The 19,471-nt window shown below is 41.4% G+C and overlaps 1 protein-coding gene across 1 annotated transcript in view; it reads right to left on the bottom strand.

Annotated features, from left to right (window-relative positions):
• Positions 1-519: 519 nt before the first annotated feature.
• Positions 520-19,471, bottom strand: part of NAPG (NSF attachment protein gamma) — a 34,286-nt gene continuing 15,334 nt past the window's right edge. The window contains exons 4-12 of the mRNA XM_073550975.1: positions 12,911-12,928; positions 11,385-11,415; positions 11,123-11,232; positions 10,972-11,038; positions 7,186-7,256; positions 6,287-6,365; positions 4,521-4,600; positions 2,332-2,461; positions 520-1,052 (exon numbers count right to left, since the gene is read on the bottom strand). Of these exons, the coding sequence (XP_073407076.1) occupies positions 900-1,052; positions 2,332-2,461; positions 4,521-4,600; positions 6,287-6,365; positions 7,186-7,256; positions 10,972-11,038; positions 11,123-11,232; positions 11,385-11,415; positions 12,911-12,928 (739 nt within the window). The 3' untranslated portion in view covers positions 520-899. The remainder of the gene's footprint in view (positions 1,053-2,331; positions 2,462-4,520; positions 4,601-6,286; positions 6,366-7,185; positions 7,257-10,971; positions 11,039-11,122; positions 11,233-11,384; positions 11,416-12,910; positions 12,929-19,471) is intronic.

The following is a 19,471-nucleotide window of genomic DNA, read 5'->3' as shown; positions in this document are numbered from 1 at the left end:
GCATCAGTTATCTTGAGGCATTTCCCTTGACGTTGAATCAGCCTGTAATTTGATATTCCACTTTGATTTTGAGTTTCATTCCAAATTCAGACCTCCATGGGATATTAATTTTGATTTTCATTGATCATTTGTATGTTTTACTGTTCTAAACACATTCCACTATGCAATGAATAAAGATTTGCAACTAGAATAATTAATTCAGTGATATCTAGGATGTGGTATTTTAGTGTTCCCTTTAATTTTTTTAGCAGTGTACTATGGGGAAAGCAGAATCCATGGTTCCTGCCTTTCTGGATTGTGAATGGGAGACGAAAACCTCCATTTCCTTGGTAGGTGGGAGTCCTAAATATTGAATAATCACCTAATAAATATCTATGTAGTGAGGTTTAAGATGTTTTATTGTGGCCCATGGTGTTGGTTGAATCTGACATTATGGCCCCAAGACAAAAAAGATTGTGCGCCCCGACATGTTGAGGTGTACAAATGGTGGTACTGAAGTGCAGACATCAGACATACAGGTTGAGTTATAAATATTTAATCGCAATGTCACAATTACTTCCAGTAATTTACAGGAAAACACATTTGTACAAACATAATAATTAAACGCACCCAATCATCTGTCAATGACAAAGTTACATGCCACAAGGATGGTATCTAGATAAAGGCTAACTGTGCAGCAGGGGAATAATATTGATCCATATCCATTATCTTATATATATAGTGGAGCTTTTGTACAGACAGAATGTGGTAGAAGTAGATTTTTTTTTCATACTAATGCCATGAAACAAAGCAAATCATTAAACATCTCATATTATATCCGATGTGGTGTATTTTGTAGATATAAGGGACGGGCTAGAGGTCAGATATGCATATGCGCAGCCTCGGCAAGATGAACAATCCTAACAGAGGCCTCCGGCATATTCATCGTCATCTTCTTCCACTTGAGAGCTGCCTGGTTGTGTTGGCTGGGATACACCGTTCTGTGAGGCTGCTGGAGATTTCTTTTTTGTGCCACCTCCTGGAACAACCAAGCTCAATGCCAGCTTGGCATACTATACAACACAAATTAAATGTTAAAATGTGGCTCACGTTTTACTGTGTACATTAGGCAAACACCTGTCTAGTTTCACAATATTGCTCGTTATATTTTTTCAATTCTGAATATTACTGTGTGAAATCATGTACCGCTAGACTCTCATTGTAAAGGACAAGATTAGAGAAATCTCTGATCCTCACCATTTATTTCCTGAGATACCGCTTTTAATATTAACTGCTAAATTAAAAGTGTTGGACAAAGGAGGGGGCCCACCGTATAGGGACTAATAGAGGCACTCCGGTCCACCAGGAAGATCAAAACCTGTCAGGGTAATATGAATACGCAAAAACGCTCTAGAACACAATCGGTTATAAAGTATCATGTCAGTAATTAAAAAGGTAGACTGAAGATTGCGGTCATTTTCATCATAAATCCTTATCTATTTAGTGCCAAAATCTAAACCATTTGCTAATATACTCAAATTAAAAAATTCCCTAACTACACTCTCTAACTGGTTTTCTATTTTTTTCTACTTCCTTTTTGATGACTTTTTGTTTGAGAATCCCAATGCATGATGGGATACCTAAATGAACCGATAACAGGGGTCAGGGGCTACAGTCACCTTCGTAGCCCCTGCATGAAACAAAACGTCATCAGTGACGCTTGTTTTAGGGACTGTGCGATGTGCACAATGACAGCGCGTGCTCGGTTGCCAGCTCAGATCAGCAGTAATGAGCCGGTAACAGAGAATGTTGTCAGAATACCCAGCGTGCAGAGACCAGTGATGACATTTGAAGGGACGACGCTGCTCTCTGCACACCGGGTATTCTCACAACACATTTTGTTGTCAGCTCGTTACTGCAGATCTGAGCCAGCAACAGAGCGAGCAGGAGCTGTGGTAAATGCCGACCATGTCCCTGTACGGTCAGACACAGCTATTACACAGTACACAGCAGGGGCACATTTATAAGATTTTCTCAGAACAGGAATGTTTTTTTTGTTTTTTTTAACACATCCAATTGTGGAAATTATTATTATTATTATTCCAAAAACTATTAATTAATTAAAATGTACTTTGGTTGTGGGACAACCCCTTTAAGTAAATAAAACTGTTATTGTCATACACACTAATATCCAATGTGTCCACACTAGACACTAATATCCAATGTGTGTCTAAAATTCTGATTATTTATCTGCATCCAGACACAAATTCTGGAACTGAAAATATTGATAATAGAGCATTGGGGCATCATTAAAAGAAAAAAAAACAAAAAAACAAAACTCTGGCCACTTACATCATTATCCATGTATTTGAAAAGAGGCGAGTTGCAAACTTCATACACCTGGTCCTGGTCTTGCTGATCGTACCCTTCTAGTAGCTGTTCCAGTGCAGTACAGTCCTCACTACCACTGAAACCTGGAATACTAAACAAAACAAAAAAAAAAAAAACAATCTTAGTGCGCCATGTGCAGAAGACATGATTAACAGTAAAATCCAATCAATGAGTAAATACGGTAACTATAGTGAATAACGTTATTTAGTATGCAGTACTATAAGACACAATGAGAAATATTTTAATCTGCCAACCGTTGTCTTCAGGTGCCAGACCAGTTAATTCAAGTCATACTAAAACTGTGTGTGTGACATATTATATGGTCTGATCAGAGGGGTCCGATCTGAGCACCACAGCTACATCATGATCCTGTAGCCAAGGTGGGGAATGAATCTTCACAGGCTGGGACTAGATTTCTTAGTGGCATATACAGAATTTACAACTTCGTAATCCATTTAGACTATTCAGGTCTAAATCTAAGTAACCACAAAAATACCTCATCAATTCAGTACACAATAGATATATTTACAGATCTAAATCTATTAGTCTAGAAAAGGATTGCAATGACGCCATCTCCCTTTATGGATATGTAGAAAGTATCTGACATCTAATACGCAGAAAAGTTGAGAAAGTCATTTAAAGGTTGCAGAATATTTGACACCTTTTATGACTTTTTTCGTTAGAAAACAATATGTTTGCAGATTATTTGTGATACAATCCACTGGGTTAGTAAATTGTTTTATTGTATACAAGGTCACATAATTGAGTTATTATTGATTTCCATACTAAACAATACACGGTAATTCAATGAAAAAGCTCTTTGCAGAAGAACGCTGCGCTTGACAGCTGTCAGGGAAGGAAGCATGAACCACTTTACAATTAGCAATATGCTTACTCTGCAAAATTAGTTTATTGACGGGTCCTGCATCCCTCTAAAATATAAGAAATGGAAAAGAAAGACCCGTACGTGGGAGCACTAATAGGAGGCCAATTAATGTGCAGCACGAGCAGACTGAGTATAACTGAGGCTTCATGAGAGCAACCAATCTCATTCTCATTCAAGGGCCACAACATCAAAATGTGTTTTTTGCCTACAGCAATCATTTCAGCTTTTGTTTTTTTGGCGCAGCTTTGACCATTAAAGAAATGATCTGATTGGATGCTAGGGTGGCATCAGCGATGCTTACATACTGTAGAGAGCTTCATAGATTAGGCTTAGACAATCGTAATAACGTGGCCAATCACACCGGCAAATCGTGGATGTGACTGGGTCCATGTGCAGCTCTCTGTGCTCACTCACATCATGTAGATGCCTGCCAATACATGTCCTACGCTCATCCACAAAACAAACTAGAACAATGCAGGTTGACATTTTTTTCCCCACACAGACCTGAGATCCAGGTGGAAGATCGTTCATGGACATTAGCACGTAGGCTACCATTAGTCAGTCCGTGGTCAACTGTGCACACAGACAGCACTGAAAACAGTTGATTGAATGGAGCCCAAAGCCCATGATAAAACAGTTTTTACAATATTCATAGTGTTTTCTTGTCTAAAAGAGATGCCCTCGTGACTTTTATGAAGCTCAGGCATTATAGGACTTCCAGTCAAAGACCCTTACCGGCACTCAATGCCATTCAGCTGCTTGCCTGCATGTGTTCACACAAGAGTCCGTTTGCACTTGTATATTTAGGCTAGCTTTTTGCAAGTCAAATCTAAGATAGGATCCAAAACACTGAACAGGTGCAAATCTTTCCATTACGAGATGTTCAGTTTTTTTACCTCAGTATTTGTAAGCCAAAACCAGGAGTGGAACAATCAGAGGAAAACTATAATAAATACAGAAGTGGTGACGCGTTTCTATTATACTTTTCCTCTGATTGTTCCACTCCTGGTTTTGGCTTACAAATACTGAGGTAAAAAACTCACCAAATACTGAATGTGTGAACGTGGCCTAATAGTAAAACCAAAACCAGGTAGGGAACATAAACTAAGTGCAAATGTGGCCTAAATGGAAGGCTCCAATGATCTGTCCATATTGCTTGCATCAGTGGGAATCCTGCTTTCTGCTATGTAAATGAAGGAAACATTGCCCGGTATATGATGCATATACAGTCAGGTTCGGTCTCCTTTAGCACAGATCTTCTTACCTGTAACTCTCTCTGACACACTTCTCTGCAGCAACGTAATCATTCCTATGAAGATGGACTAACACCTGAGCAATTGTTTTCTACATAAAATAAAAAAAAAAAGTCAGCAACTGGAAATGTCATTACAAAGGACAAAACAAAGCATCTGTGTCAGGAATACCATGTTCTCTATGATTTCATTCCATGTTTTCATGTAATAAGCTTTTCAAATACTGACTGAAATCAGAGCAATTCGGTGACTCCTGCTTGTAATTAGCCGCAGTACCTGAGAATGGCCACTACACGGCGTACGGAGCAGTGCTGTTCCACTCCGTACAATGCCTACATCTGGCCACCACTGGAGCGTAATACCGCAGACTGGTGGGGTACGCGTGTCAGACCTCAACCAATCTGATATTGATAGCCTATCCTAAGGACTGGTCATCAACACCCAAGTTCTGCACAATCACTAAACTTTTTAGATAATTACAGGAAAATATATCTTCCACAATAAAACTCAAAACTGTCCTACCTTGTAAAATGCCAATAAGTGGAAATAGTGGGAGGAAGAAATCTACTAAGCTCACCTGCTGCCATCTATTTTTTTTTTTCAAATTTCTGTTTATTTTGGTGATTACTAATCTACAAATGTGGACAAAATTGTTGGTACTCTTCTGTTTAATTAAGAAAAAAACCACAATGGCCTCTTGAAACTGAGAAGAATAGTGTTCTAGTTATGTATACTGAATATTAACTAAGGAAAATCAGACATTACTTTTCAGTTCTGATGGAGTAGAAATAATTTATGGTGTCTCAACTTAAATGTTTTGTTTCACAACCTTGATGGTTGAGGTGGAGGAAAAAACAAAAAAAATTAAAAAGGTGGAAATTACTCCCGTCGTGAAGGGGTTGCAAAGAGCGGTGACTGAAACCATTCCTGCACCACCACTAGGGCTCAAACCAAATTTTTACATATCCTAATAAAGAGGTGGATTCATGAAAATAACAATTTCAAAAACCTTCAATGATGTCAACTCAATAGCTGGGCAATTTTGAGATAAGCCAAATTAAGTAGATCTATCCATATAAAGAAGAAAAATTAGGAATATGACATGTCATGTAAATGTAAAAAGAATTATATATAGATATCAATCTATAGAGAGAGAGATAGAGAGATATATCTATTTTTTATTTATTTTACTCACTCATATAGCGCCATTATATTCCGCAGCGCTTTACAGACATCGTCATCACTGTATCTTTTGGGTCTCACAATCTAAATTCTAAAATCAGTATGCTTGTGGACTACAGCAGGAAACCAGAGAACCCGGAGGAAACCCACACCCAACTACTTGTCCTTGGCGGGTTATGAACCTAGGACCCCATTCAACGCAACACAGCCTACTACTGAGCCACAATGATGCATATATGTATATCTCTCTCTAGATTATATGTGTGCGATATTTATTTATATTACATACATGCACCCAATAAATGGGAAGCCATGTGCAAGGCCCTCAAGGAAACCAGTATTACAATTGACCAGACGTCTTTCTGGTTTACCCGCAGATCCCTTGTCTATTTACCCTTAGAAACTTATTTAGTGGATGTATTTTGTGTATTTATTATCCATTTGTGGCATTTGCAAACAAATCCCTTCATATGTATAATCCAACATTCTGAAATATCTCACATCTGTGAAATAGACATTAATTAAATGTAGCTAAAATGCAAAAGCTTCCACCCTCTACTGCCCAAAACCCAGTCTACATGATAGCGCTCCATACCTTATAACACGTCGGATAATTTTCTATTTCTTTGTACATATTTTTCTCTTTTAGTATGGACACTACAGCTTCATCGAGCCTGAAAGAGCATAACATTTACGAGCATATTACACTGACAACTCTATAACAGACAAGGTGGTGGCCGAGCTACAACTCATTGCATTTGTATTGTACATATGTCCAAGGCAGCATCAGCGCTAACTGGATTATCTATTATGTGCAGAAATCATTACATTACTGAGGGCATTTCAGTGGCTTTGTCAGGATTGGTGCTGACACTTTACTTATAATGTGGTAGCCGTACCTGTCAGCGGCGACAGGGTCACAGAAGTCAGAAACCCGCCAATCGCAAGAACACAGCGGCAGAGGTGCAAGAAAAGCTGTTCTCCGTCATGTCTGTTCAGGTTTGCTCGGAGACAACACTGCAGCCGTATTATACTCAATGGTCAACCAACGTTTATGAGGCGACCACCTATACAATATACAGCTAAGGTGGCTATTATTACTTCAAAGTGTGACATGCAGCAGACACTATAGAGATTCGCCCCATGCCAAGAGAGATAGCGACATCCAGATGCTAATTTAGTCTTACATTTCCAATGCCACAATGAAAAATAGTAAAACAATGTTTCCTACCATTATCAAGTATGGAAAATGTCAGTAATTACTAAACCAGATAAGAATGTCTTTTTGGCCTTTGCCAAGCCAGTGTATGTCTTTTCTAAGATGAACGGCTGTGGGTGACAGATGCCAACGTAGAGCAGCCATCACAGACATCCATTTAACATATGTATCATGAGTTTTTAATAATGTACATGTTAAAGTGATCTGGTTATACCCTACGGGTGATGATGCATATTGCTGATAGTGTGACAGCGAACTGTAAAGGAAAACCGTACCGGCGAGCTCGCACTAAAAGTCTTGAAGCCTTGCCTAGAAGTTCCACTGCTTGTCGTAAACGTTCTTCATTCTGTACAAGAAGATAGAATGCTTATGATTTACTAATGAAAAAGTTACTAGTCAGTAATATTTCATAGTATTCAATATGTGCTACTGCAGCTCAGTCATTTCTTCCACCGTGGCCGGTAAAGATAGGACAGATAGATAAAATCACATCACAGGATTGATAGACTCTAGTGATGAGCGAACGTCCTTGGATAAGGCATTATGTGAGCATGCTCGGGTGCTAAACCAAGTGACTTCGGCGCCCTGGAAAAATATGTTTGAGCCCCCGCAGCTGCATGTCTCGCTGCTATTTGACAGCCACAACACATGAAGGGATTGCGTAACAAACAGGAACTCCCCCGTATGTATTGCGGCTGTCGAACAGCCACGAGACATGCAGCTGTGGGGACTGGAACATTGTCTTCGGCATGCTCGAAAGCTCTCCGTTAGCACACAAGAATGCTCAGATAACACCTTATCTGAGCATGTTCGCTCGTCACTAAAAGACATGTTAATGATAAGCAAATGCTTGATACTGAAGAAATCGAGATGGTTTGAATATCTTTGTTTCCATTTTTACATCAATTGCAAATCCCTAACATTTCTATTGATCCTGCGATTATCTTAACGACAACTTTTCCTCCTTGGTGAAATTTCAATGCTGGAGAGTGTATACTTGAATGCTCCTGTATATAGACAATGCTGTTACATATTTATTATGGCGCCCGCTGTTGTACTTTTAAATCACCTCCCAGAACTTCCTCCAGACGTCTCCAGCGTCTATGGTCACACATACTCAGTAGCGCTGTCCCACAAGTAGTATCCTCGTGTAAAGTAGTGGACAACCTCTTTAAGGCTGGTATTTCAAGCCTGTTTGATTCATGTGCATCAAAAGGATCATTTTATCTGATAAATCTACAAAAACGAACAAAAAAAACCAAAAACGATCCAGCTCACCAGCAATCCTCGGCACGGATAAGCACCACTCCTGCTTTGATGAGGTGAGAAACCGCATTCAAAAGAAGAAATCCAGCTGTTGTCCCAGGTACAAATATGCAAATAGCTGACAAATAGGCAATCCTGGTACTACAAAATTGTACGAATAAATCCTACACATTTCAGGACTAAAACAAGTCTGAAATGCGTATGTTATATTCTTCCAATTTTGTAGTACGAGGATTGCCAATTATTAATATAATTTGGAATAAAGCTATTTGCATAATATTATCCAAAAAATGGCTGGACTTCTCCTTTGTACAGCATCTACAATCGGTTCCTGCATGGAGCAGGCATACATACAATTGTACTCAGCTTTGCACCATTTCTGGCTTATAATTTTTCTCAAAATTGCACTTGTAATTTAGAAACTGCAGAATGCTGAACAAAATGCAATTTTTGTGCAGTTCTGAGCTTTTGCCATCTTACGTCACACCCAAGGCTGATAAGCGTAATAAATGTAGGCAATTGTATTTCACGAATACGGATGTGGCGGCATCAGACATCCTGATTACAGATGAAAAGTCACTTTGTAGGAAAGTTCATGGAAAATTGGAGAGAAGTCTAAACTTCAGTTTGTAATATGGAGGCAAACATTTCTAAAAAATAAAAAAAAAAAACCTGACTTTTTTTAGCGTTCACTTCTAATTTTGAGAAATAAACTAAGTAATCAAGGGGATTTCGCCGAAGCTACAGGACAGTTTATGGGTTAGCTGGTGACTTCACAATGATTTCTCTTCCACGGTGAAGAATAAGCGAGACTCTTGGAAATGTCAAACTACATTAAGCCTTCATTGACCCTTCTGAGAGTCATTGTAAGTCTAGAATGTCATAATAGGCAGTACTCATAAATAAAGTGTTCTTAAATCTCATCCATTGTGAAACATGTACGGGAAGGATTCCGGCATTCCTTCCATGACAGCCCCTGCACTGAACTAGACAATGAGCAGACACGTCCGCGGCATCAATGTATGCGGAGAGCGCTGAACATTGTCTAAAATGATGTCAGAGTCAGCAGTCATAAACATTTCGGAGCTTGGATTGCTACTATACATGCTTGTTTTGCTAGGTCAGGTATTTCAGCTATAATGCATGCAATCTGCACCTATGGTTACACTATGACATATCCAGGCAAAAGGAATACCGTATATACTCGTGTATAAGCCGAGATTTTCAGCCCATTTTTTGGGGCTGAAGTCCCCCTCTCGGCTTATACACGAGTCATATACCGGGGGGATCGGCGGGGGAGGGGGAGCGGGGGTGTCAGATCATTCTCACCCTTCTCTGCAGCTCCCCAGCATGTTCCATGTTGTCGGCGCTGCTCTCTTCCTGCTTCAGCTGTCAAATTGTACCCACTCATTAAATATGCGCATATTTAATGAGCGGGTACCACGTGACCGCTGAACCAGGAAGAGAGCAGCGCCGACAACATGGAACAAGCAGGGGAGCTGCAGAGACAAGCGCCAGGGCCCGGTGAGTAAGAACGGGGGGGGGGGGGGAGGCATATTCACCTGTCCCTGCGCTCTGCTGTCTTGCGTCCTCTGCAGTGACATTCAGGTCAGAGGGCGCTATCGCGCTCTCTGCCTGCACAGTCACTGCAGAGCGCAACGCTGATGAGCAGGGGGCAGCGACGGAGGTGAGTATGCAGGATTAGTTTTTTTGTAAGGGAGGCAGCGGCAGCAGCAGCATGATGGGGCCACACACTGTGCATCATAACTGGGGCCACACACTGTGCATCATAACTGGGGCCACACACTGTGCATCATAACTGGGGCCACACACTGTGCATCATAACTGGGGCCACACACTGTGCATCATAACTGGGGCCACACACTGTGCATCATAACTGGGGCCACACACTGTGCATCATAACTGGGGCCACACACTGTGCATCATAACTGGGGCCACACACTGTGCATCATAACTGGGGCCACACACTGTGCATCATAACTGGGGCCACACACTGTGCATCATAACTGGGGCCACACACTGTGCATCATAACTGGGGCCACACACTGTGCATCATAACTGGGGCCACACACTGTGCATCATAACTGGGGCCACACACTGTGCATCATAACTGGGGCCACACACTGTGCACCCTCGGCTTATACACGAGTCAATAAGTTTTCCCAGTTTTTTGTGGCAAAATTTGGGGGGGGTCGGCTTATACTCGGGTATATACGGTACATGTAGAGGTTTATTTTTTCCACTATAGACATGTCTTATCATACAGAAATGCCATTAATGAGGTAATACCATCTTCCTCTGGATATGCCATAAATGTATAGCAGTTGGGGATCCCACCAATGGAACCTTCATCGTTCTCGAGAAAGGGGCCCCGTCATACGCTGCCTAAGAGGAGAGGGGATTGTATTCTGTACAGAATAAATGGCAATTATGACCATCTCTCCACTGACTGCAGAAAGACTCACAAGTTCTCAAAACGAATGCAGGAACCATTGGTAGATTACGCATCTACTTTATATTTATCACATATCCTGTCAATAAGCCATAAATGTATGACATGGAAATACATTTTAAGTGATATATTGGTCAAAGTCCTACTTTTTTTTTTTTTAATTCATCAGAAAAATGCCTCGCAGGCACCAACTCTTCTACTGTAAATGGTAGACAGATGTACAGATCAGTGTGTTCATTCATCCATTGATGCATCTCCCACTCAGTTTAGGGAGCTTGTACATAAAAGTAATGTAGACATAACATACAGAATACAAGTGTACCTCAAAGACAGATGCAGACTGCTGATATAAATGGACAGCTTTTTCCAAATTTACATGTTCGATGAGCCTGAAATCAAAATGATACAAAGAGTAATACTGTTATCAATACAGGACCGAGTGGAGCAGACAGGCTTATTACTGATGGACTCACTTCCCGGCCCGCTCTAAGGCCATAGCAGCCGTGTCAGGAGTGCCGTTTTCCAGAAACATCATGCTGGCTTTTTCTATCAACTGGACGGCTTCAGGAAGTTTCTGCATTTCCTAATAATGAAAGAGAAAAAAAAGTAATGAAATGTGTAAATGTTCTAGATCTCAAACACCGTAGCACTAAAGATAGCTAGGAGAAACGATCAAAACAAGTAGAAAGTCAAGTAAATCTACTGCTTCTTGTGGTTCATGTGCCCAAATCTCACCTTTAGCATCATTCCTGCTTGTTCATAGGCTCTGTTAAAATAAAATAATATATGTTACAGGAAAGTAATTGTAGTAATAAGTATAGTTGCTATAAATGTAATTTGTGATTGCAAAGACACGGCAGCATAATAATATCAACAAGTACCACCATCAGCCCTACAGATTACTGTATGTACAATGAGGCTGACCTAGTATGGCTGCTCTCGACACGTGTGCTAAGCGGATCCCCTAAAAGTGTCCGTCTCTGGTTGGTATATGTCAGGGTATCCTATCGCTCTACATAGGATACCAATTTTTTCTGACTTGTTTACACTCCTATAGGAGTCCTTATGCGCATTAATCATGCCTCCCTTTATCCTCACTCACAGGATAACCTTCAATCTTTGAAAAATTGCCTAGCAGTGACACTAATTACTCGGTGACTACAAACCCTCTACTTTAAAGGGGTATGACACTTTTGCAATTACTTTTATTTATGCTAATACCTGCCGCCAGTTTATCCCTTTTTCTTGTGTAAGGTGTCTTTATGCTCTCTAATGATCCTATTGCAGTAATACTTTTTAGCAAATAATGCTCTTTTTTGGATATATTTGCTCTATGTACATGTTGTATATTTTGTAAATATTCCTTTTGATTCTTATTGTATATCTTTTTATTGTTTCAGCGACTATGTGATAAAGGCCGCTATCAGGCCGAAACGTCAGCTATCGCTTCATCACCGTCAATCAATTACTAAATACCCACTTTAAGCATATTCTATGTGTGCAGTGATTCTATTGAACTAAAGGTACTGTCACACTTTGCGATGTACCAGCGATCCCGACCAGCGATATGACGCGGTCAGGCTCGCTGGTGCATCGCTAAGTGGTCGCTAGTGAGCTGCCACACAGGCAGATCTCACTAGCGACATCTCTGGGGACGGGGGTCGCTACTTACCTGTCACACCAGGCGATCCTGCGTCCTCCCGCCCGGCTCCATGCGTCGCTCGTCGCCACAGCAGGAAGCGCCGCAGGAAGCTGACGACGAGAAACAGTCCTGAACGTTCTCGCGCGATCAGCGATAACCAGCGGGGGAGCCGGTCGTAGGTAAGTATCAGACACAGCGATATCGCTAGCAATATCGCTATAACGTCACTAGTTATAGCGATATTGCTAGCGATATCTCTTAGTGTGACATGCCCTTTAGAACCCCCCAGTATGTCGCCCATATACACAGACATTTCCATTTCTGATTAATGACAGGTTTGTGGGCATGAAATCCTGGTATAAAATCTAGTCCCCAGAATCCACACATATCTATTACTACTCAGGTCAGACATGCTGTGGATATTGCAGTATTGGCACAACCTAATCCACACAAAGTCCATGATAACATTGTGCCTGCCAGATATCAGAAGGGGACATGTTACAAATCTGCAGCTTCAAGGGATTAACTCCCAAAGGATTAAAAGTCATTTCCTCATTGAAATCTGTTATTAATGGGTCATTTAACTCATAGCTAGCTATAGGATATAGATGATACTTACTTTGCCGCATGGAAAAGACTGGTAGAAATATTTGGTTAAGGTTTCAAAACAAGAAATGAATTAAGCCATAAGAATGCTGGGAGCAAGTGTACACTGGGTGCAGCATGCATTTATCTGTGTACAGGCAGCTCATCCTTAGCACACATACAAGGTAACACTTCAGTCATTCTCATCTACTTACTGGTATCCATCCAACCTTATGTCACTCTGGTTAATAGTTTAAACTTTGGTTCCCACTTTTGTAAAACTTAAAAATACTAAAATTTACATGGTGCATACAGAATGTTTGGGTAAGGGCAGGAATATGGGACATCTGATCAGGAGCAAAAGCATCTGCCTCCTGTAACACTGAGATGTTAACCCCTTAACCCCCAAGGGTGGTTTGCACGTTCATGACCGGGCCAATTTTTACAATTCTGACCACTGTCCCTTTATGAGGTAATAACTCTGAAACGTTTCCATTGATCTCGGTGATTCTGACATTGTTTTCTCGTGACATATTGTACTTCATGTAAGTGGTAAAATTTCATTCAAATAACTTGCGTTTATTTGTGAAAAAAACAGAAATTTGGCGAAAATGTTGAAAATTTCGCAATTTTCCAACTTTGAATTTTTATGCCCTTAAAATCACAGAGATACGGTACACAAAAAACTTGATAAGTAACATTTCCCACATGTTTACTTTACATCAGCACAATTTTGGAACCAAAATTTTTCTTTGTTAGGAAGTTATAAGGGTTAAAAGTTGACCAGCGATTTCTCTTTTCTGCAACACCATTTTATTTTTACGGACCACATCACATTTGAAGCCACTTTGAGGGGTCTATATGATAGAAAATACCCAAAAGTGACACCATTCTAAAAACTGCACCCCTTAAGGTGCTTAAAACCACATTCAAGAAGTTTATTAACCCTTCAGGCGCTACACAGGAATTTTTTGAATATTAAAAAAAAAAAGAACATTTAACTTTTTTTCACAAAAAAATACTTCAGTTTCATTTTTTTTTAATTTTACCAAGGGTAACAGGAGAAATTGGACTGCAAAAGTTATTGTGCAGTTTGTCCTGAGTACTCTGATACCTGATATGTGGGGGGGGAACCACTGTTTCGGCGCATGGCAGAGCTCAGAAGGGAAGGAGCGCCGTTTGACTTTTTCAATGCAAAATTGGCTGGAATTCAGATTGGACGCCATGTCACGTTTGGAGAGCCCCTGATGTACCTAAACAGTGGAAACCTCCCACAAGTGACCCCATGTTGGAAACTAGACCCCCCAAGGAACTTATCTAGATATGTAGTGAGAACTTTGAACCCACAAGGGCTTCACAGAAGTTTATAACGTACAGCGGTACAATTAAAAAATCATATTTTTTCCACAAAAATGATCTTTTCACCCCCAATTTTTATTTTCCCAAGGGTAACAGGACCCTAAAAGTTATTGTGCAATTTGTCCTGAGTACGCTGATACCCCATATGTGGGTGTAAACGACTATTTGGGCGCATGGCAGAGCTCAGAAGGGAAGCAGCGCCATTTGACTTTTTTGGCTGGAATTGAGATCTGACACCATGTCGTGATTGGGAAACCCCTGATGTACCAAAACAGTGAAAACCTCCCACACATGACACCATTTTGGAAACTAGACCCCCCAAGGAACTTATCTAGATGTGTGGTGAGCACTTTGAACCCCTAGTGCTTCACAGAAGTTTATAGCGCCCGGGCGTGAAAATAAAATCGTATTTCTTCCACAAACATGATCTTTTAGTCACCAATTTTTTTATTTTCCCAAGGGTACCAGGAGAAAATGGACCCCAAAAGTTGTTGTCCAATTTGTCCTGAGTACGCTCATACTTCATATGTGGGAGAAAACTACTGTATGGGCACACGTCGGGGCTCGGAAGGGAAGTGACGTTTTGGAATGCAGACTTTGATGGAATGCTCTGCAGGTTTCATGTTGCGTTTGGAGAGCCCCTGATGTACCTAAACTATTGAAACTCCCCACAAATGACCCCATTTTGGAAACTAGACCCCCCACGGAACTTATCTAGATGTGTGGTGAGCACTTTGAACCCCCAAGTGCTTCACAGAAGTTTATAACGCCCGGGTGTGAAAATAAAAAAACATTTTTTTCCACAAAAATTATATTTTTGCCCCCAATTTTTTATTTTCCTACGGGTAACAGGAGAAATTGGACCCCAAAAGTTGTTTTGCAATTTGTCCTGAGTAGGCTGATACCCTATATGTGGGGGTAAAACACTGTTTGGGCGCATGGCAGAGCTTGGAAGGGAAGGAGCACCATTTGACTTTTTCAATGCAGAATTGGATGGAATTGAGATCAGACGCCATGTTGCATTTGGAGAGCACCTGATGTGCCCAAACAGTGGAAACCCCCCAATTCTAACTCCAACCCTAACCCCAACACACCCCTAACCCTAATCTCAGCCCTAACTCTAGCGCCAACCCTAGCCCTAGTGGGAAAATGGAAATAAATACATTTTCTTTTAATTTTATTATTTTTCCCTAACTAAGGGGGTGATAACGGGGGGTTTGATTTACTATTTATGGTGGGTTTTTATGTTTGGCAGCTGTCGCACGCTAAGACGCTTTTTATTGTAAAAATAGTTTTTGCATCACCACATACTGAGAGCTATAATTTTTCCATATTTTGACGCACAGAGTCATGTGAGGTCTTATTTTTTGCGGGACGAGTTGGCGTTTGTATTAATATAATTTTCGGGCACGTGACATCTTTTGATCGCTTTTTATTCCGATTTTTGGGACGCAGAATGAACAAAAACCAGCGTTTCATGAATTTATTTTGGGGGGGTGCGTTTACACCGTTCCACCTGCGGTAAAATTGATAAAGCGCTTTTATTCTTCGGGTCAGTATGGTTACAGCGATACCTCATTTAGGTCGTTTTTTTATGTTTTGGCGCTTTTATGCAATGAAAACAATTTTATATAAAAAATAATTATTTTTTCATTGCTTTATTCTGCGAGCTATAACTTTATTTTTTGCTGATGCTGTATGGCGGCTCGTTTTTTGCGGGACAAGATGACGTTTTCAGCGGTACCATGGATATTTATATGAGTCTTTTTGATCGCGCGTTATTGCACTTTTTGTTCGGCGGTATGATAATAAATCATTATTTTTTGCTTCGTTTTTTATTTTTTAAGGGGTTCGCTACGGACGCGGCGATACCAAATATGTGTACTTTTATTGTTTTTTTTTTTTTGTTTCCAAAAAATGAATTAGGGAATATATATTTTTACACTTTTTTTTTTTTTTTAAGCTTTATTACATTGCCGCAGGGGGGACATACCTGTCATGACAGATCGCTGATCTGTCACATCACAGATCACTGTGACAGATCAGCGATCTGTCACAGGCACTGCACAAGGCTTCCTCCTTGCCTGCGCTTTGCAGGCATGAGGAAGCCAGCTCCCTGCAGGCCCCCGTCGCCATCTTGGATTCGGGGACCTGCAGGGATGGAGCCCCCCACAGCAGCGCTGCACATTAAGCTGCTGTGGGGGGCTCAGGGAAGCACGGAGGGAGCCCCCTCCCTGCCGATGCTTCCCTTTAACCCCCGGTACACCGCGATCGTGTTTGATCGCGGTGTGCAAGGGGTTAACGTGTCGAGGGCGGTCCTTGACTGCCCCTGACACATGGTGCCGGGTGTCAGCTGTGATAATCAGCTGACAACCAGCCGCGATCAGCGGCGCTCACCACGTGGGCGCCGCTGATCGCTGTGACGTACTATCCCGTCCCTGGGGATTAAGTCCCAGGGCACATGGACGGGATAGTACGTCACATGAAAGAAAGGGGTTAAACTACCCAATTATCATCATATTGTCATTTTTAAAAGGGAGTCTGTCAGCTCCAAAATACCTTTGAATGTAAATATACAGGGACATTGGGGACTTACTGTAGCTCCTATACAAAATCTTACTAGCACTGTGTCTGGTAAAAATAACTCAATGATTATGGAAATTAGTGGGATTTGTTGCACCCCTAGCATGGCCAAGAGCTCAGTGTACTGTTACGCTCTCTCATTTTGCATCATGGCGACTTCCCTCGCATCTGATAGACAGTGCTTGCTTCATAGAGAACTCTGCCCCAGGTGCATGGGCACGGAAAATGGTTGTGCTGGCTGCATACACATAGTTCATTGCAGCCATGCACACAGTTGCCAGGCATGTCCTCCTACGTGGTTCCTCTCTGCTGACGCCGCTCGCCATGCTGGTACACCCAGGCATGTACTCCTACGTGGTTCATACAGGTGCTGCTCACAAAATTATAATATCATTCAAAAGTTTATTGCAGTTCTTCAATACAAAATGTGAAACTCGCATATTATATAGAGTCATTACAAACAGAGTGATCTATTTCAAGTGTTTAGTTCTGTTTATGTTGAGGATTATGGCTTACAGCCAGTGAAAACCCAAAAGTCATTATCTCAGTAAATTATAATAATTAACCAAAAACACAAGAAAATGCTTCCTATGCATTTAAAAAGGTCCCTTAGTCTGTTTCAGTAGGCTCCACAATCATGGGGAAGACTGCTGGCTTGACAGATGTCCAGAAGGGAGTCATTGACACACTCCGCAAGGAGGGTAAGCCACAAAATGTCATTGCTAAAGAAACTGGCTGTTCACAGAGTGCTGTATCCAAGCATATTAATGGAAAGTTGCGTGTAAGGAAAAAGTGTGGTAGAAAAAGATGCACAAGCAACTGGGATAACCGGCAGCCTTGAAAGGATTGTTAAGAAAAGGCCATTCAAAAATTTTGGGGAGATACACAAGGAGTGGACTGCTGCTGGAGTCATTGCTTCAAGAGCCACTACACACAGATGTATCCAGGACATGGGCTACAAGTGTCGCATTCCTTGTGTCAAGCTACTCATGACCGATAGACAACGCCAGAAGCGTCTTATTTGGGCCAAGGAGAAAAAGAACTGGACTGTTGCTCGGTGGTCCAAGGTGTTGTTTTCAGATGAAAGTAAATTTTGCATTTCATTTGGAAATCAAGGTCCCAGAATCTGGAGGAAGAGTGGAGAGGCACACAATCCAAGCTGCTTGAGGTCATGTGTGAAGTTTCCACAATCAGTGATGGTTTGGGGAGCCATGTCATCTGGTGGTGTAGGTCCACTGTGTTTTATCAAGACCAAAGTCAGCGCAGCCATCTACCAGGAAATTTTAGAGCACTTCATGCTTCCCTCTGTGGACAAGCTTTTTGGAGATGGAAATTTCACTCTCCAGCAGGACTTGGCACCTGTTCACATTGCCAAAAGTACCAATACCTGGTTTAAAAACAACAGTATCACTGTGCTTGATTGGCCAGCAAACTCGCCTGACCTTAGCCCCATAGAGAATCTATGGGGTATTGTCAAGAGAAATATGAGACACAAGACCCAACAATGCAGATGAGTTGAAGGCTGCTATCAAAGCAACCTGGGATTCCATAACACCTCAGCAGTGCCACAGGCTGATCGCCTCCATGCCATGCTTCATTGATGCAGTAATTGATGCAAAAGGAGCCCCGACCAAGCATTGAGTGCATTTACTGAGCATACATTTCAGTAGGCCAACATTTCGGATTTTAAAATCATTTTTCAAGCTTGTGTTATAAAGTATTCTAATTTACTGAGATAATGACTTTTGGGTTTTCATTGGCTGTAAGCCATAATCATCAACATAAACAGAAATAAACACTTGAAAACTTGAAATAGATCACTGTGTGTAATGACTCTATATAATATACAAGTTTTTGTATTGAAGAACAGAAATAAGCCGGATTACTTACCGGTAATGCTCTTTTAATGAGTCCACAACAGCACCCACTTGGAGAGAGTGATCCGCCCATAGGAACAGGAAACCTACAGAGATAAAAGAGGGCGGTCCACCTCTCCTCCTCAGTTGGATTTCAGAGTACCGCCAATTTTTAGGCCATTTCAATATTTTAGTTTATCAGTGTTATATCTAAGAAGGTGTATATACATTAACTTCTAGGGAGGGTAGTGAGCGGGTGCTTTCGTGGACTCATTAAAAGAGCATTACCGGTAAGTAATCCGGCTTTTTACCCTTCGCCACGACAGCACCCACTTGGAAAGACTTTCAGAGACCTTCACCTGGGAGGGACCACCGTGCTGAGGACCGCTCTACCAAAGGCTAGGTCAGATGAGCATGATAAATCAAGCCTATAATGGTTATAAAAGGTAGAGGGCGTTGACCAAGTTGCGGCCTTACATATAGACTCGATTGCGACATTTCCCCTCTCTGCCCACGAGGATGCCATAGCTCTGGCGGAATGTGCCCTGATCCCCTCCGGATGATCTTCATTTCTCATAGAGTATGCCAGACAGATCGCATCTCTGATCCACCGAGACAGGGTACCCCTTGTGACCTCATATCCCTTCTTTTGGCCCTGGAAGGAAATAAACAGAGCCCTACTCTTCCTCCAGCTGCTAGACCTCTCGATGTATTGTAATACTGCTCTTCTAACGTCTAGTGTATGGAATTTTTCTTCCTCTGGAGTAGAAGGGTTAAGGAAAAATGAAGGGAGGTGG

Source organism: Dendrobates tinctorius, unplaced genomic scaffold (genome assembly GCF_039654945.1).
Source record: "Dendrobates tinctorius isolate UK_male_01 unplaced genomic scaffold, ASM3965494v1 ptg000171l, whole genome shotgun sequence".
NCBI lineage: Eukaryota > Metazoa > Chordata > Amphibia > Anura > Dendrobatidae > Dendrobates > Dendrobates tinctorius.
This window is presented reverse-complemented; position numbering and strand designations above follow the sequence as displayed.